The following is a 25,001-nucleotide window of genomic DNA, read 5'->3' as shown; positions in this document are numbered from 1 at the left end:
CGTTTGTTCGACCGTGCGTTCCTGGACACTTTAAGGACGAGCTGCTGAACGAAAGTACACGTTTGCATGAGCTTTTGTAAATTGAAAACTGTGAGAACAAAACAAAAAGAACATGCTTGAATATACGCTTATAATTCGGACCGCGAAGGTAGAAGTCTTTCTTAAAAAAGATAAACAAATGAAAACTGACAAACAGTTTGACAGTTTCCAACTAAGACGTGATAATTGGGACAACATGTAATCTGGCAATTTTCTATTGTCCCATTCTATCTGAATATGTTTAATCAATCTTTGTTTTTGAGAAACTTTAGTGGCCGGATTTAGAGGTTGTCCGGCCATAGAGGACTTCCCCTTACTAACAAATTTTTTGACAGCAGAACTGTTAAAGAAAGAAAGCGGAAAGGTCCTCGTGTTCCAATTATTTTCTTTGATTCGTACTTTGAGCACGTCCAATAGTTTGATTGCGATATCTGAGCTTGAAATATAAGGTTCTACCAACATGAATTGAAGCACCTGTTACTTATGTGCTACGGTCTTTTTTTCGGACAACCAGGCTGCAGTACTGGTTTTCAAGTCTACTAAATGTGCAGTTTTCCAATCTTAGAATTTATTGTCTGTTCCATTGGTAACAAAACGTGCTGCTCATTTTTTGTTGTCATGGTACAGTAGGTAACCAGGTGGTGTGTTGATAAAAAATTGACAGGAAATAGTATCTTGAACTGTTGCAACGTAACTTTTATCATTTACGAAAAAGGTTTAAGCGACTGGTAAAGTCTGAAGAACCATTTTTTTGTAGAAAGAAACAATATGTCTGCTCCGGTTGGATATGGCCTATTGTTGGAGTGTCCATACAATAAAGCGCACAGAGTGCGGCCTACGGCAATGGCCAGACCCCTTTTCAAGTGTTGCAAGATATATCCGGACACACAGTTTGTAATTTGTCCGTTCAACCATGCACACAGGATAGCGGAATCCGAGCTAAAGATGCACACCGCAACTTGTGAAGATAGAGCTAACTTTCACCTGTATAAGTATTGTCTAACGACGGCTGCTGCCACAGCCACATACGGTACTACCGAAGCGCTGCAGGAACCGGAATTGATCTATAATAATGAAGATCCGATTGGGCCGAGAAAAGTACGTGGTAATAGTGACGATGATGAATGCTGGGACGATCTGCGCTTTCCAGCATACAATCCACAGGAGTACTGTGCCAACGCCAAAATCATCCGCAAGGCTACACGGAAAACACCTGCGGAAAAAAGAAAATTCTACGAAGAAGAAACCCAACGGCATCAGGAACTGGATGCAAAAATAAAGCGAGAAAAGGAGAAGGTGATGATAGTTACGGCTCAAGATCGTGCTCACCAATAAGACCCTACGACTATTTCGATTATCCGGCATTGTCTTCACGTTATGATAGCTACGTTCGCTATTCTGCCAAACCAGCTATCGCCAAGATCGGTATTCTAGTTATGACCACGACGAAAAATACATTATCGTCGCTATTTCAGGGATTAACTACGCTTATCTCCTTTCAGATTTTTAAATTGACTTATTGCATTAGGAGAATAAGAATTTACTTTTTACATATACTTGTAAAATTATTTACCAATTGCTAATAATAAATATGCTTGATGGAGAATTTCGTGTAATCGTTTACTTTTTGTGCGACAATCCGCTTATTGAACCTGTGCCGAATTCAGGAGTCCTTTCCCCGTTTGTCGGCCTTGGACTAGAATCCGCGTCAAGAGCGCCCATGCACCGGTGTCTGCCTCGAAGCCGTCGTCTTCTGTCGGGTTCTCTACTGAATATTGTTTTCGTTAATCTCTCATCCAGCATCCTAGCTACGTGGCCAGCTCACTGTAGCCTTCCGTGTTTTAGTCGCATCACAATATCCGCATCTCTGTGTACTTGGTATTTTTTTTGTGCCTGCCACTTACCCCCACACCAGGAGGCTTTAAGTCTTGTGATCCCCCTGGTAGTGATCGCAACTGTTTATGATTTTTTTAATTACAATATTTATTACAATTTCATCAATTAACTTTATACTTCCTACACTAAGCTCTTATCTTAATTTACTGGGTAATCTAACTAACTTGGCTGGTTAGCACCCCAGTGAGAGATTTAGATCTTTGCATACGAGTGTGATCGATCGTATGTTCAGCATTTAAAAATTGGATTCATTTTCCGCAAGAATTGTGGAAGTTTGAGTAGCATTAATCGTAACACCGAGTCTTTAAATTTCTTCAAGTTTCTCTCGTCTTTCATGGTGGCTGGGAGTTCATTGTATTGCTTTTTACCGTGGTATGAAAACGCTCTTTTCCCGAATTCCGTATTTACTCTCATTATTGAGAGATTAGTTTGAGTTCTAGCGAAGTGACTATGGGAAGCCCGTTCAAACTGTCGGTTATGATGCGTTGATGGATTCCACAGGATATCATGCATTTGAATGAGTATTTGTTTTGCACGAAGTGCTGCTACTGACAAGACAGATGTGGCTGTTATTTAAAACAAGCCGAGCGTCGTATACAAACATGGTTTCCGATATACTACCTTCAGGCAGCGATTTTGAAGGGTTTGCAAACACTTAATTTTATATTTGCTGGCCGCCCCTCAGATTAAAACCATGTATTGGAGTTTTGACTGTACAAAAGCCTGATATATGTTCAGCATTTGGTTCGTTGGCAGGAAGTTATACAGTAGACCGCAAATTGAACTAATTTCAGACTGCAGTTTACTTATGTGGATGTATCAAGTGAGTTTTATATCAAACGTTAGGCCAAGATGCTTGAAGGTGTCAACTTTTTGAACCGTTTCAAGGTTAACGATTAAAGCAGGGTTGGTAGGTCGTCTGGGTTGGAGCGGAATTGAAGATCATGTATTTCGGTTTCGGATATATTAGGTGACAACAAATTTTCGCCGAAGTATATCTGCAGTTTCTCCATGTCATTCCTCATTTGTGAAAATGATTTGATTCGAGTCGGTAAATGCATATGACAGGTACGTATTGTCAGTAAAGAGACGTGGTATTCCATGTAGCCCAATTTTGTGAAGGTCGTTGATATAGATCAAGGAGAGGAGGGGCCGCAAGAATAAAAACTGTATATTTCGTGATTCATGCGCCTGCGTCACACTCCTTCTTCTAATATGCCGCCATGAATTGATCGTATGATCTTACGCTCAAAAAGCCAGAATAACAATCTGCACGAGTTTCATACGGAGTTGCTGGCTACGTAAACAGTAGAAAGTACCGGAACGTACGTAAACAAAGTCGTCGACCACTTCAAAAGTATCTACATCTATCACCCTCGCAGTTCCAACACCCGAAGGGCTACGCCTCTCCCTATTAGTCACCATATGAAGAATCGTACTGGCAACCCTGTTAGCAGCTGGTCAATTTTATTAAGTTTCGATTCTGTCATGCTTAGCTCAGCGTTAGAATAAATCGGAATGGCTAATGTAATCCTCGCGCAGACCATCCTGCGGAATGCCCTGCGCACCAAGGTTGGCGTCCGACATAATCACGATTTGATCGTACAGAAAATCGGTAAGCGTGAAATTGTCCGTTGCGGCTGGAACGGATTGCCAGTGTACGCTGATCGTGTGGATTACCCGATGCCACCGATCTGCTTCGAGGAGCCAACGCCCCATGTGTTGGCTCTGCGTGCAAAGGAGAAGGGAGACTGCTGGAAGAAGCTGTCTATCCAGGAGAATAAAGCACTGTACCGTGCATCCTTCTATCAGACCTTTTCTGAGATGAAGTATTCAACAGGAGAGTGGAGAAAATGTATCTCGGGTTTGGTCTGATTGTCATTTCGATTAGCATTGCTATCATGCAAATGATGAAGGCGTTTGTTTACGACGATCTCCCGGTTATTTTTTATGAAGAGCACCAGAAAGCTCAGCTCAAGCGTATGCTTGTCATTGGTGTTGGCAACATCGATGGACTTTCATCCAAGTGGGACTACGAAAACAACAAGTGGCAGTAAACCCTTGCCCTGCAAAATATTAGTTGGTAATTGTATACTATAATTGTCTATCGATGCAGGTGGTTTTCAAATTGGCTATCAAAAGAAAGTAATAAACTCAATTAGGTTTCTTCATATACTTTGTTTTGGTAGAATTTATGGTAAGCCCTATCCTTGTAGCTTCCTTTTTAAGATGAGTGTACGCTTCTTCCAAAGTTCTACGGTTAACATCGATGATATCGTCGTCGCCCGCAAACCCTAGGAGCGGCTGCACTTCGAATAGCGCCTTCCAACGAAATGTTAAACAGCAAATTCGATTGCCCGTCACCTTGCTTCACACCATTTACGTCACAAACTAGTCTGATGTCTCACTTCTTGCACTTGATTTTGAACCATCAAGGGCAAATGGTGTCCGCCACTTCGCTCATTTCGCTTAACTGAATCGTACGTCGCTTTGAAGTCTATAAACAAATGGTGGGTCTGGAAGTTGAATTCCCGGAATTTATCAAGGATGTCGTCTCTCGCGACAACCGCTCTGGTTTCTTGCAACGGCCTCGAAAGTTTCTTGCAACGGCCTCAGTCCGAGAAACAGGATGCTGATAAATTGCACAATACAACCGTTCGCTCCCCGTACTTTTCTGTTTTGCAGCTCTCTAGCTGCTTTTTTAATCTCGTTCAAAGTTGGTAGATCCACCGTCTGTCCATCATTCTCAATCGGTGTCCTGTTTCCAGGGCCCGGCATCGTCGAAACGAATAAATGAAACTGACTTTCTCTTACCTTCGCTTCATACAAGAAGTGACCTGCTTCATTTGTTGAACAGAACGTTTCAAGCAAGCTTCAGTTGAAGTTGGTGGCTGTTTCAATTGACGACGGCAGAAAGTCAGGTACGATTTGTCGACATTAACTAGGTTAACTTTAATATGCGTTGCATTGTATGAAATTCTACTCAAATTCAATTGATTTGCTTTCAAAGTTGCTGGCCTTCTTCTGAGTCTTTAATAGAAAAATACAAATGAAGAGTTGAAACCGATAGTCATGATGAAGTGAAACCCGTTTCGCTGACGCTGACTGAAGCCAGTTCGAAACTGAAGCAGTGCTGCTTCTGTTGAAACCGAAGCTTTACTGCTTCATTGTTGAGTGACGCTATGCAATTGAAGGTGAAGTTGTCGGGCCCTGCCTGTTTCTGCTGACAGCTCCATCTTGTTCACCATACAACGGTATTTACATCGAAATGCTATTTCCAACACCTGGTCACCTCCTGGAATCGTGCCGCTCGAAGCAATCCTTCATCTCCGCACGCGTTCCCATTGCTGGCGTTTCTTACGACGATGAAGCCTCTTTTCGGTAGCTCTAGCATCTCGGTATTTCTTTCTTTTCTCTGGCGTGTTGGTGCCAATGGGGCGTATGAATAAAAGAGTTAGAGCAAATGCTCCCATGCGATTTAAACGGGAAAAGCAAAGTAAACTGTTTTATTCATACGGCCTAATATGTCAGTTCAGGTTCGATTCTTCTCGTCAGTCGCTCTTTGGCACTTTGGGTCGAAGCACTCACTGGAAGTGGCTGCAGCAATTTAGTATTTAGTGAATTTAGAAGTATTTAGTGCTACTTCTCGCGCTGTAGTGCTGATTGTGGATATGCTTCCACTGCTCGTTCAGGTTTTCTTTAAGTTGTTCTACGAACCGTTCATTACTTTTCCGAGAGTACTCTGCAACAGCTCCGTCCATTGAATGTTCAGTCGTATCTTCCTTCAGCTTTTCTGATCCCATTCAAACCCATTATGACCCGGCGTACATTGAAATCATGGATTAAATTTCATATGCTAGAGTATATTGGGTATAAAAGCTCCATTGAGATACCATCTTGCCCAACCGACTTATTGTTCTTTAGCAACATGATGTTCAGATTCAACGACACATGACAGTGAAGTCTTTAGTTTATTTCGCTTCAAAACTCAAACAAACCAAGAAATTGGTCTTAAAACCAAAAAAGTGACCAAATAGGTAATAATTGCTTCCACTTCAAATACTTAGAGTAAAATTAAATTTGTATTGAAAAAATATGCAAAATGATTTTTTCTCTACTTTACCTCCTCTTTGCTATGCCAGTACTAGCATGATGAAGCCTCTCATCAGTCGCTAAGTCGCTGTTAGCTTAAAGAGCATAATAAAGCCTCTTATCAGACTAAATTATAATAAGCGCCACAGACTTGAAGAACGATATTAGCATTATCATAACTCAAAAAAAGCATAAACTTCCCACACAAGTGCTTCCCCATGATAAGTACATCTCGCGTTTACCAGCAACAGAGCAAAGAAAATGAAGTGTCGAACACAAAAATTTCTGAATTATGGTGCTGACGCACAGGAAAATCTACCGACTTTCACCATCAAACCATGCAAGCGCGCTGAGATGAGAACCTTTGAAACATAGTTTGCAACTATGACACTACAAATAAGTTCTCCACTATACATACGAAGCAAACGGACCTGTGCAAGATTTTTTTTTACTCAAATTGACATTTAATCACCACTAACAGCAGCTCACAAAAAGAAGAGTGTCGCTGGAATGCGTGAATAGTCGGGGCGAGACTCCCGGCTCCAGCCAGCCAGCCAGCCAGCGAGTAAGTTTTTGCAGTACCAACGACGAAACTCATGCTCACCGGGCTGACATCGGATAAAGTTGTACGTGCCAATCTGTTTTCTCTTTCTACCCACTCACCAATAATGTGCCCGCCTGTAGTACTTCACGTGCCACCCGAGAAAGATTCATCTTGTAAAGTGCATTTCACGTCCACATCCGCCGGTACATCCGGGCGTTCGCATTACACCGTACAGCCCGACAAACAGACTGTCGTCACCAACGTGTGAAAACTAGTGGAATTTAGTTTGCCTGCAAATGAAATAGTTTGAATTTTTTCCTTCGCGATCTGCTTGTCTGTGGTGCATCGTCGCCTGTTGCTACATTTTCCACCCGATACCGCATGCCATAGTCAAACAAGCATCCATTTAAGATTTTATCTCCTGGGAAGAGAATTTCAAGTGTTGAAGGAAGACAAGTTCTACCGTACTAGTTGAGAGCTAGTTTCGAACGGGCGTGCTGAAGTTTCGACACCGGTAACAGTTTTCTTAAGCAATGCGACATCGTTTTTTGACAAGCTTATATCGATCTTTTTTTTTCATTCTCATTCACATACGTGAATTGTTCAATAATGTGTGAACCTTGCCTCATGCTTCAACGCGAATGCTTTCGAAATTTGCTCAAGCCAAGTTTGTGCCAAGTTTCAGTGGTACGACGAAACAATCATTCTAAGCAAAAAATAACAAATTTTAACATAGAAATTGTGTTTTTGTAATATCAAAATTCTCGATTCGTGTTTTGTTACCGACACAAGTATTGAACAAATTAAGAACAAAGAATTGCAACAGATCGAGCAAAAGTTAATTCAACATGACACAGGCGATCAGTTATTCATTCCAGTATCCGAATAATATACGATTTTGCCCTGTCTTTCGTGGTGAAGATGAGGCAAGGAACATTACATTACCGGAGGCAAAACATCGTTTCGCCATTGCAAGTGGCTACTCGTTCTGACCAATTCGGTGCGGTGGAACAGCACCGACCGATGCGGTTAGATACGGGTACAAAAGTGGACCACCGGAAGACCTCAAAGCACGGGGACGACACGAGCGACATGTTTGCACAGATACTTAGTGCAGCGATAAGACACTTGGTCCGGAATAACTGACGAGCTCCGGTAGGTGCCAGCAGCCGCCGTGGGAAAATGGTGCACTCGGAAAGAGCTGACCAGACGACGACGATACAGTGATGAAGCGGAAAACATGCACTTGGGTTGATTGAGGTAAGATTCTTTCGCTCCATTTATCCATTTATACCTCCAGCTCTACGGAAATCACCTGTTTGTGCAATTCAACCATACAAGAATAGACCACAATTCCCGTCTAAATTATTTAACCGATACGAGACTAGGACGAAGTTTATAAAATGAAACTTTGCATCTTTCCATTTATTCGCTTAACTTTTCAGATCGAATAATAACCGCTACACAGTAGCGGTCTTCTCGTTCACTGTGGTCTGATGTAGTTATCTGCATTAATAAACTGCTTAGCTTAGGGTATTCCCAGCATCACGTGGTATTTTTCCCGCGGTACACATTTGATGCATACGAACAAGGCAAATCCTTCTTCGGTCGCACAAGTTTTTGTTTCAAATTGTTTTTTTCGTCTCCCTGCTAGTATTACAAGAAATAATCGTGGGAGTTTTATATTTTCCTTCCTACTTTCTGCACGCGAGAAAAAACCCTTCGAGGGCTACCGACTGCAAAATAAGAGAATAGTGTAAAACTGCGAAATGTTGCTGCTGTGGTCGGTCGCCCGCCGGGTGCAGCATGTAGAATTTTCTTCTATCAGCCAACTTGGCGACTACAACGAACCAAGCAAAAAAAAAAGACCCGCCCGCATGCATAAGGAAAAAAATGTAGTGCATTGAAAATTAGATTAAACCGGTCAAACAAGGTTGAAACCAGATTGGAGCGACTTTCAGCGGTGATTCGAAATGCAATTTCATTCTGTGGCCTGCTGCTGGTCGGTTCTTTTAAGTCCACTAGCTACCGTCTGGAAATCTCGGTTAAGACACGGAAGAGAAAGGTGCCAACCCGGGGGGAGGCGTAGTGATTAAAACACAAGCCAAGCAAACTGCACTAAGCTGCGACTCATAAATTAAAATGTCATCTGCAAATTATATCCTGCGGTACGGAACAGGAAATAAAATTTATTATGCATTTTTTCGTAGAAAATTTTAAACGTTAGACGAAATGCGTTGTGTCATCTTAGCCAAATTAGTTTCATCATGAATCCATTGGCGTTGTCAGCGTTTGATAGATGGGGATAGACCAAACTGCAGTTATCCGTTTCTAAAGATATGAAATATGCCGCAATTTATTTTATTTTATTTTATTAATCAAAATTTTATTGAAATAGGTACGTTAAGTTAAGAGTGTGTAGAATCACAGTTGGCATTTGCTGTAGGAGTATGTTGATTTTTTACAGAATGGCGTCATTGGAAGAAGCAAATTGATATCCTAAAACGATTGGCAGAATGTCTAATCGTCGGCAAAAAACCCAAGAGTGGAAGCAAAGCACCAAAGTGCCAAGGATCTGTTGGTATTGGATGCTTTTGGTGAACACCGGTATTTCGGAATATTGGAATAGAAAATACCGATAGTACCGGTAAAATACCGGTATTGTCAGATTATTCGGGCTCAATAGAAAGTCTGATATTTTCCAGCAAATTTCTTTATTTTTTAAACCTTACCTTCAACATCATTAGAATTTAAGCAGATATAATATGCTTAGCGATTTATTTTCCGAGCTAGAACTGATTTTTTATATATTAAAGTGATTTTGACCCAGAGGGTCATTCACCATAGAACTGATTTTATTGCCAACGCTTCCAACAATTGAACTATCAAAGTCGGTTGAACGGCTTCAAGCGCATCAGGAATTTACCTTTGATTTCTTCTAATTTAAAGCAGTGGAACTCGCTTTTAACTATTTTCAAAAATCCCGGTATGGTATTGCAGTTTCCAGTATGATGAATGCCCTAGTCTTCTACAGTCTCTTCGCGAATTTTTGCTTCGTCCCCAAACTGGAACACCCTTGCATAGAATCATCCTCTTCATCATCGTTCACAGATAACGTATCTTTTCTGTTCTGTTCTTTTCTGTCAATCCCACTATTGGCAGATAGTGGTTTAGAGATTTTATCCGCTTGTTTAATAAATGTATAACTCGAAAGCAATGTTACAAATCGAGTGAGAAGTCAACGATGCCTACTCCAGGCTTCTGCCGTGCTCTGCCAAAAATCTCTATTCTCGGCGTGTTACTAGCAAAGCACAGAAGACGAATAGATTTGCTCTCTCTCAGTCGGATGTTACCTTCTCCGACGCGACGAGTTGTGTTTTGCTTTTGCAGTGCTTTGCTGCTTTTTTCTGCCGGCGAGTGAGCATCAGTTTGGTTTCATCTTTCTTTTCCTGCCGGAGCGCTACGGAATGCATGCTCTCAAGGTCACGGAGCAAATCGTTCCAGTCCATATTGCCATTGCCTATCGCATATTCTCTTTGGGACACGGAGCGAATAGTCTTGATCGTTGTGAGAAGCAGATTGCTCTGCCTTTGTATGCATAAGATGAGCAAAATGAAGCCTAGCCTACTCTCACACGAGCGAGTATGAGAAGCATGAAATTGAACGCTTGAGACACTCACGCAAATGCATGATAGAAAGCTGCCGTTATTGTGTGCAGACATTCTGATACTTACACACTTGCGAACGCACAGGCTCCTAGCGTCTTTCTTCATAGCCCACTCGCGAGTTAAACAACTCGTGAGCAACCAGTTGCTCGTGAGGGCTACTGGCACACATATGGATACAGATTTTGCATTACTTTTTCTTCTTCTTATTTTTCTTCATCTTCGCCCTCGATTTTACTTACGGGCGGGAGTGCGAGCTCTTGCGAGTGATCGCTATTAGAGGCTTGGGGTGCAGTGACGAGCGCGAGCGACGACCGTCGCTGTTAGCTAAATCCACACTCGCAAAAACTCGTCGCAGTGCATGAATAAATCAGAGCAAGAGTCCGAAAGCGACACGCATGCCGGCGTGTTCGTTAGAATGACGGGTATTCATGTGTTTATGTGTAGGAAAATTAGACCATACGAGTGTGGGCTTCGTAACACTGCTCGAAAGACTTGAAGAATATTCCATTGAAGTCTTTCCTGGTGGACCTTGGTTCTACAAAAATAAATTGAAACGCGCCGTGTGACTCATACAAATAAACATTTCTGCAGCAAAGATGCTCGACTGTGCCTCAAACGGGTGGAAAAGCTTCAATTATTTAAACCACAGTTTCAACTGAATTATTGCTAATAGTCGAAGAATCTCTTCAGCATTAACACCAGATTTTTTTTCTATGAGTTTTACAATTGTCTATAAAATTTGGTTCTTCTTCGACATTGAGGCAGACATATATTCAAAGCAAAGTTTCAAAGAAGTTGAAAAACCAAGGATATTAGAAAATACCGCAAATACCGGTTTTGTGCCGTTCCAAAACCGATATTTCGGTATCCAAAAATTGGTCGGTATTACCGGTTTCGGTAGTTCTACGAACTAAACGAAGGTAATGAAAGCGCTTACACTTTTAAAATTTAGTGTACACTCATTTGCCAGCTAGTTGGCGGTTAGCTGATATTTAGACGTTGCCCACCTCTCCCCACTTGCAGCCAATAACCAGCAATAATACAATACCGTTAAAGAACAGCACGAAAATTACAAATCTCATATTGCTGCCTTGAGAAACATCAGACTTATTGGTGAACACCTATGAAACACAGGATCTAGGGCTGGGCAAGACGACTTAAATTCTGTTATAAGCTGTTCAACTGGGCTATGGCTTATGGTTATAGATCGAAAGTTCGGTAAACTACGATTCGCGTACGTTCTAAAAACCGTGGATTTTGTCGGGAACCGTTCGGTTGAATGCTTAATTTCCTGTAAACCATTTCATTTTAATGGCCCATGAGCCGTTTACCCTCCCCTAAGGGGCCGTGCACTAATTACGTAAGGCATAATGGGGGGAGGGGGGGTTCCGCGAAATCTTACAAAATCTTATTTGGGGGGAGGGGGGTTTAATCATTTCTTACGTAAGATTTTCACACGCGAAAAAATTATGAAAAAGTCACATTTTTAATAGCCACTCGTGTTATTTGTTACAAATTTTTTTAAATTGATGAGTTAGGTTGTGAAGTATCGAAATCTTTCATGCTGCAAGGAAATACGTAGCAACCTGCTGAGTATTTTAGCCTTGCCCACTCAAGGAAACAGCAGTTGGCCTACTTGTTCCAGAGCCTCTGTCATCGGTTTATGCAATTATTCCAACATATTTCGTTGCAATTGCCTATCCCAATCCCGCAAGGCAGTTGCAATCCCTTATGATATCATGATTTTGTTTAAAAGTAGCTTACTCAACTAATGTATAGCTGCACCAATGGAACAAGTGCTTGAAAAGCTACTATACAACAAAAATGTTTCTTGGGATGTATTGTTCTTCTGTTCCCAAAGATCTTGCCTGCCGCATCTGACCAGAGTGGGGTCAGTATTTTGCTTCAAAGGAAATCGCGGATGGTCATTACAGATCTGTACATTAGACGCAACGCAGTGCCAATTCCAACATAAGACCATGTCGCGTGTCATCTAGAAGAGGCAAAGAAGTTCACTACTTGACGAGGACACGTGTTCAGACGATTTAGATTAATGCGAATTAAGTGAACGCTAGTGAGTTTCTGAGCATACACCAACATTTATTGACAACCTCAATGCTGAAATACGTTCGGTTCGTGAGTGGGCCATAAAGGGATTTACAACAGATAATTGATATTGTTTGTTTTTTTTATGAATATGTTTGAATTTTGGTTTTTATGAACTTGTTTGAACTTTGTTAGCTGTTTCAATATTCTTTCAATGTCTAGCTTTTCAAATAAAACTTGAATTTTGATGTTTCAAAAAATCTTACTAAGATTTTTAAGGGGGGGAGGGGGGATTGGCCAAAATCTTACAAAATCTTATATAGGGGGGAGGTAGGGTTCAAAAATGAGGAAAAAGACCTTACGTAATTATTGCACGGCCCCTAAGTGGATTCAAATTTTATATGAAGTACTCTATCACTGCGTTACGGATGAGATATTAGTTGGAGCAATAGACAGTTGGCCAAATCGAGAATTGCTTTGGAATCCTCTAACGATGGAGTAGCTAAATGATCTCGACCTAGCCGACGACATTATATTGCTCGCACAACGCCGAAACGATATGCAGAGCAAGTTAGATTACCTCTCCGAGAGTTCTCACGCAGCAGGTCTCACAGCCACACGGATAAGGAAGGCCAGGGGTGCCTTGGCAGGACTGCGAAATATTTGACCAGATCACTCTACGTATGAAAATCCGAATCTTTAATTCAAACGTTAAATCCGTACTGTTGCATGCCTGCGTAGTGCGTCTCAGCGCAGCGGAGACAACGTAAAACTGCAGATATTCACTCGTGCCTGGTGGCCTGACAACTGGATATACAATGAGGAACTCCATCGTCGGTGTCATCAACGGCCTATAGCCATAGAAATTCGTGAACGTAGGTGAAAGTAGATCGGACACACCTTGAGGAAAGGAGCGAACGAGGACTGCAGAGAAGCACTCGACTGGAATCCACAAGGACAACGTAGAAGAGGCAAACCCAGAGGCTCATGGCGATGCAGCTTAGCCAACGACATCCGGGCTGTAGACGAGAACCTGTCCTGGCGACAGGTAAAAGCCATGGCGGGAGAAGATGCCTGATTTCACCAACTTTGTTCTGCCGGACCGGCGGACATGGACACATAACATAACTCTTTCACTGAGGTGAGGTATGATTTTTGCTCTTCGACCATTTGTTGAGTAGCGCCAAGTCGAGATAGTCGAATGGTCATTTCGATCGAAACCCCCTTGAAATGAGTATAGATAACTTGTTTACAAGTGTCTACAATCGTGCAACCACTAGCAATGTCCCTGAGTTTGTTGTGTCCGATACGAGCATGCCTGCAATCAACATGGATATGGAAACAATAAACAATAAAACAATAAATACTGATTCTAAAGTGTTTGGAACGAGCTCAGGAGTACCGCAAGGGAGTCATTTGGGACCTCTATTGTTTGTTGTAGCCACGAATGAACTCCCATATATGCTAGTCGATGTATTCGTATTAATTTATGCTGATGATGTAAAAATATTTATATACCTGTCCGTGACATGAAGGATTGTACGATTCACCAGGAGAACTTAAATCAGTTTCTCCACTTCTGTGAATCGTATGGGCTAAAACTAAACGTTACCAAGTGTAATGTGATTTCATTCGGTCGCAGATCCAGAAAAATTGAGTATGAATACCGTCTCGGTACAGACGTAGTTCGAAAGAAGACTTGCCACTTTGTGTATTTTCCGTGTACAACAGAACGGTACAGACAGACCAACTAGGAATAAAACCGTGCTGTGTCGTTTTGAGTAACTCTTAGAAACAGTATAACAACACTTACTATTAGTTCAATTAATTTAAATGTTGCCGAGCGACTGGCGATTCCGTCGTAATTCGTCACATTATAACACTTCAGAGTGGAGCAAAATTGCAAAAACATAATCATTTTCTGTTTCGTAAAAATGAATAAATTTTCAAGGGTGGCGTCTTTGGAAAAGCTTATCGCCATTCGGGTGACCGTAAATCCACCTAAGTATTGGCAGGGCCGGCGCTAGTCAATCTATTGCTCCACGCAAATTCTCAAAATGGCGCCCTTAGAACAAACGAAAAACAGCCGGCGTTGCTGTGTTGCTGGGATATTTTACTACATTTTTTACGAGTAGGGAAAGCTACTCAGCACATTAAAAGATACGGTATTATCATTCTACTGCCTACACATTCCACGGTGTTCAAAATACCGTTATTAAAAAATAAAATGTGCCATTTAAACGGAAAATGCCAGTTAGTTTGTTTTGCCATCCTACACCTCTGAGTCAATTTTTAAAAAAATCGATCGACGAATTTTTGAGCTACGCCCTTTTGAAGTTTTAAAGGGCAGATTGCTCATATAAAGTAAATAAAAAATCTTCAATGACACTTCCAAAATGAACGTAAATCACAGCCGGTATTGATTTTGCATGCAACATATGCCCATTGTCGACCATTTTAGAAGTTTTACGCTGTATTGGGACTAACCGGAAATGTTCCGGATGAAGTCATCGCTGTTGGAAATAGCCAGTATCGAACATGAACAAATACTTACCATGCGACGCCTCAAATTACGCCAGAATTTAAAAACTAGATCACTGACAGTCAGATCAACTACCTAGCGCCACGTTGGTTATATATGGACAAGTTCCGGGGACTTCCGGGAACATCCAGACCAGTGGCCAGTTTGGTCATAAACAAAAACTTATCGTGCGGCACCTTAAATCACACTAGAATTCAATAACTAGATCAATGAAAGCCAAATTTGCTATCTAGGCTCAGCTTTGGTCATACCTGGACATGTTTGGTGGACTCCGGAAAACCCTAGGAAATGACCAATTTCGAACATGAACAAAAACTCATCATACGACACCTTTAATCACACTAAAACTTTTAAAATAGATCCAAGTAAGCCAAATTGAGTACCAAGAGCCACAATGGTCAATTCCGAACATGGCTTTATTATCAAAAATGTACCACATTGTGTTTTTTTTGTATGGGCTTATCACTTTGACCACAACATTATTGATTTGATCTATTGTAATGTTGCCCGGGTGTATGCTGTATTCTGCACTGCATTTCTGTGCTTTATCGTTATTGAGTAAACGATAAGCTTATTTTTTTATGCGTGTTTATGTGTTGAGGGTTTTACCCATGCTTCGATGCATGTCCTACTATACCAAACCTGTTTCGCCCCGTTATAGTTAGCACTGGTGAGTCCTCCTGAGGTTCAAAACCATTACCTCATTAGGTCCTCATACCAGTATACTAACCATAAGAAACGTCTTCGGGATAATGTAGAACTCAGCATGAGGAAGGGTGATGAGGGGCCAGAGAATAAACCCATGCTAAAAGTCACTTTGACATCGAATGGCCTGATTCTACTAAGATTCGAACCCACGAACATTCGCTTGTCAAAGCAGACTCGGTAACCTTGCGGCTACAGAGCCCCCCCCCCCACATTGTGTTATTGACTTCCCAGGGGTTCCCGGGGTCCCTCAAATATGTCCAGACATACAAAATCTAGCCCTAGATAGCAGATTTGGCTTCCATTGATCTAGTTATTGAATTCTAGTGTCATTTAAGGTATCGCACGATAGGTTTTTGTTCATGGACGAAATTGGCCACTTGTCTGGGTGTTCCCGGATGTCCCCGGAACTTGTCCAGATATAACCAACGTGGTGCTAGGTAGTTGATCTGACTGTCAGTGATCTAGCTTTTAAATTCTGGCGTAATTTGAGGCGTCGCATGGTAAGTATTTGTTCATGTTCGATACTGGATATTTTCCACAGCGATAACTTTATCCGGAACATTTCCGGTTAGTCCCAATACAGCGTAAAACTCCTAAAATGGTCGGCAATGGGCATATGTTGCATAAAAAATCAATACCGGCTGTGATTTATGTTCATTTTGGAAGTGTCCCTGAGGATTTATATTTACTTTATATGAGCAATCTACCCTTTAAAAATTCAAAAGGGCGTAACTCAAAAATTCGTCGATCGATTTTTTTAAAAATTGGCTTAGAGGTGTAGGATGGCAATACAAACCAACTGGCATTTTCCGTTTAAATGGCCTATTTTATTTTTTAATAACGTTATTTTGAACACCGTGCATTCGCAAACGTACAGTGCCGTAGCGTCTTTTGGCATAACCACTCACCGTGAGGGCTAGTGGCACACTGGGATACAGATTTTGCATTACTTTTTGTTTTCTTCTTCATCTTAGGCCCTCGATTCTACACGCGGGTGGGGGTGCGATTTCTTGCGAGTGATCGGTATCAGTTGCTCAGGCTGCAATGACCAGCGAGAGCGGCGACCGTGGCTATTAGCTGAATACATACTCGCAAAAGTCGTTGCAATGCATGATTAAACAAGAGCGGGAGTCCGAAAGGAATGCTTAATCCGGCGTGTTCATTAGAACAAGTACGCGTGTGAGAGAAAATTAGCCAACACAAGTGCGTGCTTAGTATTGCGAGTGTTGTTCTTTTGGATAATTGTCGGTTTCTTGAAACCCACTATTAGAATGATAAACCTTCAAAAACTAAAAAGTTAATTCGTTTCTTTGTTTATATCGGGTCGGTTCATATTTCCTGTTACTTCAGAAATTTCGTCCTCATACCTTGCTACTTCATCGAAGATGAATCTGCTGATTGCGGGTTCTGAAGAGATTCGAAAATCTCTCCCGAACAATTTCTAAATAATTTATTATCACCAATGTCACTTTCCCACCAAGTTTATCTGAGTGTTTTGATTGTTGTGTTTTGTCGCGAATAGATTTTCATCAGGAGGATGTGGAGCGCAAACGGAAAGCGAAGAATGGCGTAGGTGTATGAACCATGCACTTGGAATGATTCTCAAAGTACACTCGTCGAGAGTATCTATCTCTTACAAGTTGCGATGTATAATGATTTGTTTAAAAAGACATTTAAAAATTGATTCTGCTCAATATGCACACGATTTTGCTTTCAAATGTTCTACAAAGTATTTCAGTTTATTAAAATGCACATTTTCTCTGAAGACGGTTTCTCGCTAGGACGCATGATCAAACTAATGAGGATACTAGATCTTTTTTAAAGAAAGCATTGGATCCAAAGAAACACAAAATTAGCAACTTTAGAAACGGGAAAAATGGTTCGATTATTGCTGAGTGTGCAATAGGGGATAATATTGAAGTCGTGAAAAATGACATTCAAAGCAATTTGGGTGAAAAGTTTAACGCTGTTATTCCTACAATTGCCAAACCCAAGGTTAAAATTGTAGGAATGAGTGATCAATATTCCTCCGATGTCTTCGTTGACTTTCTTAAAAGTCAGAATGACGGCATCGGTATCAAAGAGGTTAAAGTTATTGCGCAATATGAAAATCCACGCTTCAAATACAATAAATTTAACGTAGTAGTTAAAGTTGACAAGGACACTTATAACAACCTGATGAATGCTGGAAAAGTAAGCATTGGGTGGGATAAGTGTCCGGTTAAAGAGGCCGTTAATGTTTTGCGTTGCTTTAAATGCGGGGAATTTGGTCATAAAAGCACGGAGTGTGTTAATATTGAAACATGTTCTAAATGCAGTGAAAAGCATAAGACATCTGATTGCTCTTCAACGGAATTTAATTGCGTAAATTGTATAAAATCTAATAACGTACTAAATATGAATTTGGACGTAAAACACCCAGCATCTAGTTCACAGTGTCCGGTTTATCGGAGGCTGTACGAGAAAAGGAAAAGCAACATATTGTTAAATAAATAGCAACAAAATAAAATTCAATGTGAAAGGAGGTTAGAGATAGTTTATCTGAATATTGCTGGTTTATCTACAAATTATGTGGCTTTGCGACATCTTGTAGAAACAAAACGTCCAATGTTAGTATTTCTAGCCGAAACTCATATAGTGGACGCTGATGCCTATGATCAATACAGTATTCCTGGTTACAAAGTTGCTTTTTGCCTCTCACATTCCAGACATACTGGTGGAGTTGCTATTTACGCGAAGGGATCAGTTAAATTCAACATTCGTGCAAACGAATCCGTTGAGAACAATTGGTTTCTAGGAATTTCAGTTGAAAGAGGTATGACGGTGGGAAATTTTGGTATAATCTATCACTCCCCTAGTTCAAGTGACCAGCGTTTCTTGGATATTTTAGATAACTGGTGGGATAACTTTATAGATCTAAACAAATTAAATATTATTGCTGGTGATTTCAATATTGATTGGCTCAATGGACCAAATTCGAACCAATTAAAGCAACTAGTAGATTTTTACAATCTAAGACAAACTGTTAGTCAGTTTACTAGAATTTCCAGACACAGTCGAACATTAATTGATCACGTGTTTTCAAATTTTGACAAGGTCCATTTTCTTACAGAGGCCGCTTGTAAAATTTCTGACCATGCATGGACAATTTTTATTTTTATCGAGAATGACCAAAACCGTGATGATATAGTAAATATAAAGTGCTGGAATAGATATTCGAAGCAAGCAGTGTCTCAGTTTGTTTCGAGAAGCTTGGATTTTATTCCAATAACTGGTGATTTGGAACATAAGGCCAGTGTTCTTACCAACACGCTGAAAGAGTGTACCAATACGCTTGTCTTCGAAAAGTATATTGAACTACATAACTCGAATAACTGGTACTCTTTAGATCTATTGCGTTTGAAACGTGAAAGAGATAAAAGGTACAAGAAGTTTTGTAGAACTAACAATGCGGATGACTGGACTAGGTACACAGCCTCACGTAACGTATATTCATGCACCTTGAAAAAGGTTCGATGTGAATATATTAAACGGAAGATTGATCACCATCAAAATAACAGCAAGGAGTTATGGAAAATTTTAAAACAGTTGATTCAAAGTAAAGATAATTCTCCGCGGTCCATAACTTTCAATGGCACAGAAGAACAAACGAGTCAAGTAATAGCGAATAAATTTAACAGTTATTTTGTTGATAGTGTTCAGCTGATCAATCAAAGTATTGATTTGGTCAGTGAACCTCACGAAATAATACAGCCGATTTCTAATACAAGATTTGATGGATTTCGCCCTATTACTTTTGCAGAGTTGAAGGATATTTGTTTTTCTTTAGAGAAATCGGCTGGTATCGACAATGTCAACGCAAAAGTAATACAAGATTGCTTTCATGTCATCGGACGCGACTTGCTGGATCTTGTTAATGAATCGTTGCAAACTGGGCACGTGCCTAAAGTTTGGAAAGAATCACTTGTGATTCCTATTCCCAAAGTTAATGGAACGGATAAAGCCGAAGAGTACCGTCCTATTAACATATTGCACACATTAGAGAAAATCCTAGAACTTGTTGTCAAAGACCAGCTAATGAATTATTTAAACTGTAATCATTTGTTAATTCCAGAGCAATCAGGTTATCGAGAGGGACACTCTTGTGCAACTGCTTTGAATCTGGTACTAGCAAAATGGAAAGAAAAAATCGAAGCTAAAGAAACTATTCTTGCTGTATTTTTGGATCTAAAACGCGCGTTTGAAACAATCTCTAGACCCTTATTGTTACAAACCTTGAAGCGATTTGGTATTGTAGGGATGGCATATAAATGGTTTGAAAGCTATTTATGTGACAGAACTCAGAAAACTCGCTTTGATAATTTGAATTCTGATTCCATTGCCAACACACTTGGTGTACCGCAAGGAAGTGTATTGGGGCCCCTTTTGTTCATAATTTATATCAATGACATGAAACGAGTTTTACGGTTCTGCCACATAAATTTGTTTGCTGATGACACGGTTCTATTTATTGCGGCTAAAGACCCTAATGAAATTGCAACACATTTAAACCAAGATTTACATTATCTTTCGAATTGGTTGAAATTTAAACAGCTTAAGCTCAACATTAGCAAAACAAAATATATGATTATTTCAGCCAACTCCAAACCAGACGTAAACGTTGAAATTGATGGTGAGACTATTGATCGCGTAAATGAACTAAAGTATCTTGGAGTAATCATTGATGACAAGTTAACTTTTAAGTCTCACATTGATAATGTCATCAAAAAAATGGCGAAAAAGTACGGTGTGTTGTGCCGTTTAAAAAATGAATTGATTAGTAGTAAAATTCTTTTATATAAGTCAATCATTTCACCACATATAGATTTTTGCTCATCCATCCTGTTCCTTGCAAACGAAACACAAATATTGAAGTTGCAGCGCTTACAAAATAAAGTTATGCGATTAATTTTAAGATGTAATAGGTACACTTCCTCATATATTATGCTGGACGCATTGCAATGGCTTTCTGTGAAGCAAAGAGTTTATTTTTTGACAATGGTGTTTCTATATAAAATTCTTAATGGAATGCTGCCTCGATACTTGTGTGATCGAATTGAAAGGGGAAGTGATTTACATACGTACAACACTAGAAACGCGAAAGATGCAAGAACGCCACACTTTTTGTTTGGAAGATCACAGAACTCTCTGTTGTACAAAGGAATTAACTTTTTTAATTCGATGCCGCGACAAATAAAACGTGCAGCAACAATGGCAGAATTCAAAAGGCTATGCATTTTACACATAAAAGCTACTTTATAGACGCAATTTGATTTATTTTTTGTATTGATTCAAGAAGATTGTATATTTTTTTAATTTTTGTAAATTTTTTGGATATATTAAGTTATCATGTTCACTGATGATGATGGATTTAAAATTGTTATTATTATTAATTTAAAAAAGTATAGAGAAGACTACACATTAGAGTGTCCCAAAATAGCACTATGTCAGAAAACCCGGGGGCTCACCCCTCAAATGATAGCTTAGGGTGTCACAACAAAACTTTTATATGACGTCAACATTGGTTGCCGCGATTTAGGGGTCGCACATTTAAGTTTTATAAAAAAATTGCATTTTTCAGGAATAAATTCAAAAAAATATTTTTAGAAATGTTATAATAGATGAAACAAGGTACCTAACTATTTTTTCCACAATCATTGGGATCTCATACATGCATAAAAAAGTTATGGTGGCATGTCTGGAGTCATATTTGGTTACAAAAATTTATTGAATTTTAGAAAAATTCAAAATTTTCGAAATTTCATTTAAATAAACGTCAAAACAGGGTATCTTAGAGTATCTTAGAGCAACGTAGCTATACTGTATAGATGGGAAATTTTATGACGAACAACTTTGCCGAAGAAAGTAAAGATGTATTTTTAAATCTCGCTGAGATATTCACCGTTTTCTGAAGGCAGAACAAAACACATTTCTGTAATTTTCAAATTTTAGCAGTTTCAGGTGCAAGAGGTAAATGAAAAAACTTGAACTGTTTACTCTAAACGTCACTTACGTTTTTGATAAGAGGAAACATGCACCTTCCAAAAAATTTGGCACCATTTAGGCTCAAGAATCACTTCTAAATAGGGCGTATTTATTTTAATAGGTACTAGTTTGAGAAATTGTATCCCCTGAAACTAGGTTTGCTCCATAATGAAGCCTAAGCGTGAGTTTTTGAAAATTGGGTTTTAAACATGAAAAAATAAACACTGAACAAAAATTCACTATGCTCCAAAGTCAGGAAAAAATGTAAAATTAAAATATACAGGAAATGGTAACCTCGATTTTTTTTGGAAAAATAGTGGTGATTGAATACATTTTGAGACTTTTTCTGAAATGGTGCAACATTTATCAAAGGATTTTGTAGAACAACGACTTTTATGAATATTTTGTAACCTAAGATTATTATTATATTTCTTATTATTATTCTTATATTTCTCGTTATACATATATGTAATTTGAATTTGAAAAACAACTTCATATGTGCTTGACAACACGTGTTCAAAATAATAATTAGCTTCTAAATGCAGCCGTATTTAAGATATTAAAAAAAAAGTTTAATATATTTTATATTTTTATTATAAACGTGCCGTTTTCATATGTTATCCGCGTTATATTACCATGTTAGCAACTAGAATAAATATTACTAGAATTAATATTTGTCTGAATACACCTTGCTGATTCTACTATCTACTGATAGAACAAAAAGGGTCAAAAAAAATTTCAGTGTTTATTTTTTCAGGTTGAAAAATCAATTTTCTACAACTCACGCTTAGGCATAATTTTGGAGCAACCCTAGTTTCGGGAGATACGATTTTTCAAACATAGTACCTATTAAAATAAATGCGCCCTTTTTTAAAGTGATTCTTGAGCCTAAATGGTGCCAAATTCTGTGGAAGGTGCATATTTCTTCCTATCCAACACGTAGGTAACGTTAAGAAGACATACTTCAAGTTTTATCATTTACCTTTTTCACGTGGAACTACTAAAATTGCGAAAATATGTTTGGTCCCGCCTTCAAAAAAACGTGAATACCTCAGCGAGATTTGAAGATACGTCCATACTTTCTTCGGCAAAGTTGTTCGCTATAAAATTTCCCATCTATACAGTATACGTACGTTACTCTGAGATACTGTTCGATACCCTGCTTTGACGTTTATTTAAATGAAATTTCGAAAATTTTAAATTTTTGCCAAATTCAATAAATTTTTGTAACTAAATATGACTCCAGACATGCCACCATAACTTTTTTATGAATGTATCAGATCCCAATGATTGTGAAAAAAATAGTTAAGTACCTTTTTTCACCTACTTTAACGTTTCTAAAAATATTTTTCTGAATTAACTCCTGAAAAATGCCATTTTTTCATAAAACTGAAATGTGCGACCCCTAAATCGCGGCAACCAATGTTGACGTCATATAAAAGTTTTGTTGCGACACCTTAAGCTATCATTTGAGGGGTGAGCCCCCGGGTTTTCTGACATAGTGCTATTTTGGGACACTCTACTACACATGTTTGAGCCATGCGCGCGAGAACAGACATAGATAATCTTGAAATTGAATGATCAGGTTAAAGTCCTGAACAAAGGGTTCGGAGCAGCAGCTGGACAGGCTTGGGTTTGCTTGTGGACTTTGGAACTCGTATACCATCGCTCACGGCGGTACCGAGTACCAAAAGACTGCAGGATCTCCCTCGTAGTTCTAGATCGTTATCTAGAACCAATTCTGACTAGCTGGGGCTCAAAATATTAGGTTCGATTCCTAATCAAGTCCAGATAATTTTCGGGTTGGAAACGTTTTGGACTAGCCTTGGACATTTTTTGAAATTTTGATATTCACTTGAAAGTTTGCTATGTCTGTATTAGAAGCCAGTTCGCTATTTGTTTTTATCACCTGGCTACATTGTTATATCATAAATATCCTAATTAGATAAATCGTCCCGCTCAAACCGTTGTAGGGGTATGAGGTGGGACCATCATCATCAGTTATAAAATATTTAAAAAAGTGCTTGGAAATAAAACAAAAAAAAAACTTATCCAATTTAATTCTACTATGTATAATTATTCTAATATACTTTAAACTAGGCTAAATCTTAGTTGCTCTGATTACCATAGATACGTATTTCGCCTACGTATCTGTTAAGAATAAATATACATAGTAGAATTAAATTGTATAAGTTTTCTTTTTTTTATTTCAAGGTTTAGTATTCTACTAAGACGCTTCAAAGACGAACCAAGACTTCTACTAAGACAAACCAAACAACTTTTAGAGTAAAGTGCTATATTTCTTCTACAAAAAAAATTCTCTATCAACAGCACTCCGAAGGAGGAAAAAATCAACTGAAAATTTGGTTACTTTGTGCGATCGCCAGAATAAAACACCGAAAGAAAAACATCTGTTCCCAAATGTTGGAAAATCGAAAATCTGAAATGTAAATATGCTGCTTAACTAACGTTAGCCAAATCGTACAAAAAATTGCTACAAATAACTTTGTTGAAGCCTGAAAAGTTCTGGTATTCAATTTGCCGCTATTTATCGAATAATTTCTCGTCTGTAGCCGAACACAATTGCACTGGACAGTACTATGAAAACGTCTTTAAATCACAGACAAAACTTTAAAAAAAATTACTTAAAAAGCTATCGGTTGCTTTCAATTTGGGAAGCTGTTTTGTCTACGAAAAATCAAACAAGTTATTACTTTTCAAGGTAAAGCACCAACTCATTCTACCCAGAGGTCCAAATTATCCCTAACTATCATCGCAGATAAATTTTTGTTAAAGTCAGAGCAGGAAAGTTCATGACTTCTGGTGAATCCTGTTTGCTCCATCTTGAAAATATAGAAACAGTGAACGCAAGGATACGCGAATACCTATATGAAAATAGCTTCAATATGATTGAAAGCAACATCAAAGCAATCCTGGAATTGTTGGCGTATCGAGGAAACGATTTAAGCAAACTAGTTGTAAACACTGCAGCTTGGAACCGATTTTTACTGTTCGCTTTGAATAAAAATACTGATACCCCCACGCTGATAAATATCTTGTTTTGAAATTTTCACTTTATCCAAAGCATCCTGAAGGACTCGCTCTCTTGCATATGCTTGCATTGCCAATCGCGAAACCAATTTCATTTACGTGAAAACGAACAGCTTGATTCTGCATTGTTCTCTTTATCTTTTGTCAGAATTGTCACATGTAGGTGGGATTCCTTCAGTATGTTGGCATTTTCGCTTGTCTTCTAGTTTGGTTCCCTAGTAAAAAGTTTCGCTATATTGCCGGGACAACTACGACGCGTCGGGTGGCGGGTCGCTATTTCACAATATTCAAATCAAACGGAATGTTGCAGCGCTAGTCAGATCATTCGACGGTGTTGCTGATTTTGTTGGAGGTTTCGAGCGAGAAAAAACAGGAATGTCAGTCACAGGTT

General features: G+C 39.3%; 1 protein-coding gene and 1 pseudogene across 1 annotated transcript; both read left to right on the top strand.

The window, feature by feature from the left end:
* The first annotated feature begins 807 nt into the window (after positions 1-807).
* Positions 808-1,374, top strand: LOC128739313 (gametocyte-specific factor 1 homolog). The gene has a single exon (XM_053834790.1). It carries the CDS (start codon positions 808-810, stop codon positions 1,372-1,374), a length of 567 nt encoding a protein of 188 aa, XP_053690765.1.
* A 2,079-nt stretch (positions 1,375-3,453) lies between these two features.
* On the top strand, positions 3,454-3,992 carry LOC128743030 (cytochrome c oxidase subunit 4 isoform 1, mitochondrial-like; annotated as a pseudogene).
* Positions 3,993-25,001: the final 21,009 nt, after the last annotated feature.

The sequence above is a fragment of the Sabethes cyaneus genome, chromosome 3 (genome assembly GCF_943734655.1).
Source record: "Sabethes cyaneus chromosome 3, idSabCyanKW18_F2, whole genome shotgun sequence".
Taxonomy (NCBI): domain Eukaryota; kingdom Metazoa; phylum Arthropoda; class Insecta; order Diptera; family Culicidae; genus Sabethes; species Sabethes cyaneus.
The sequence above is the reverse complement of the archived record's forward strand: the minus strand, read 5'-3'. Positions and strand labels throughout refer to the sequence as shown.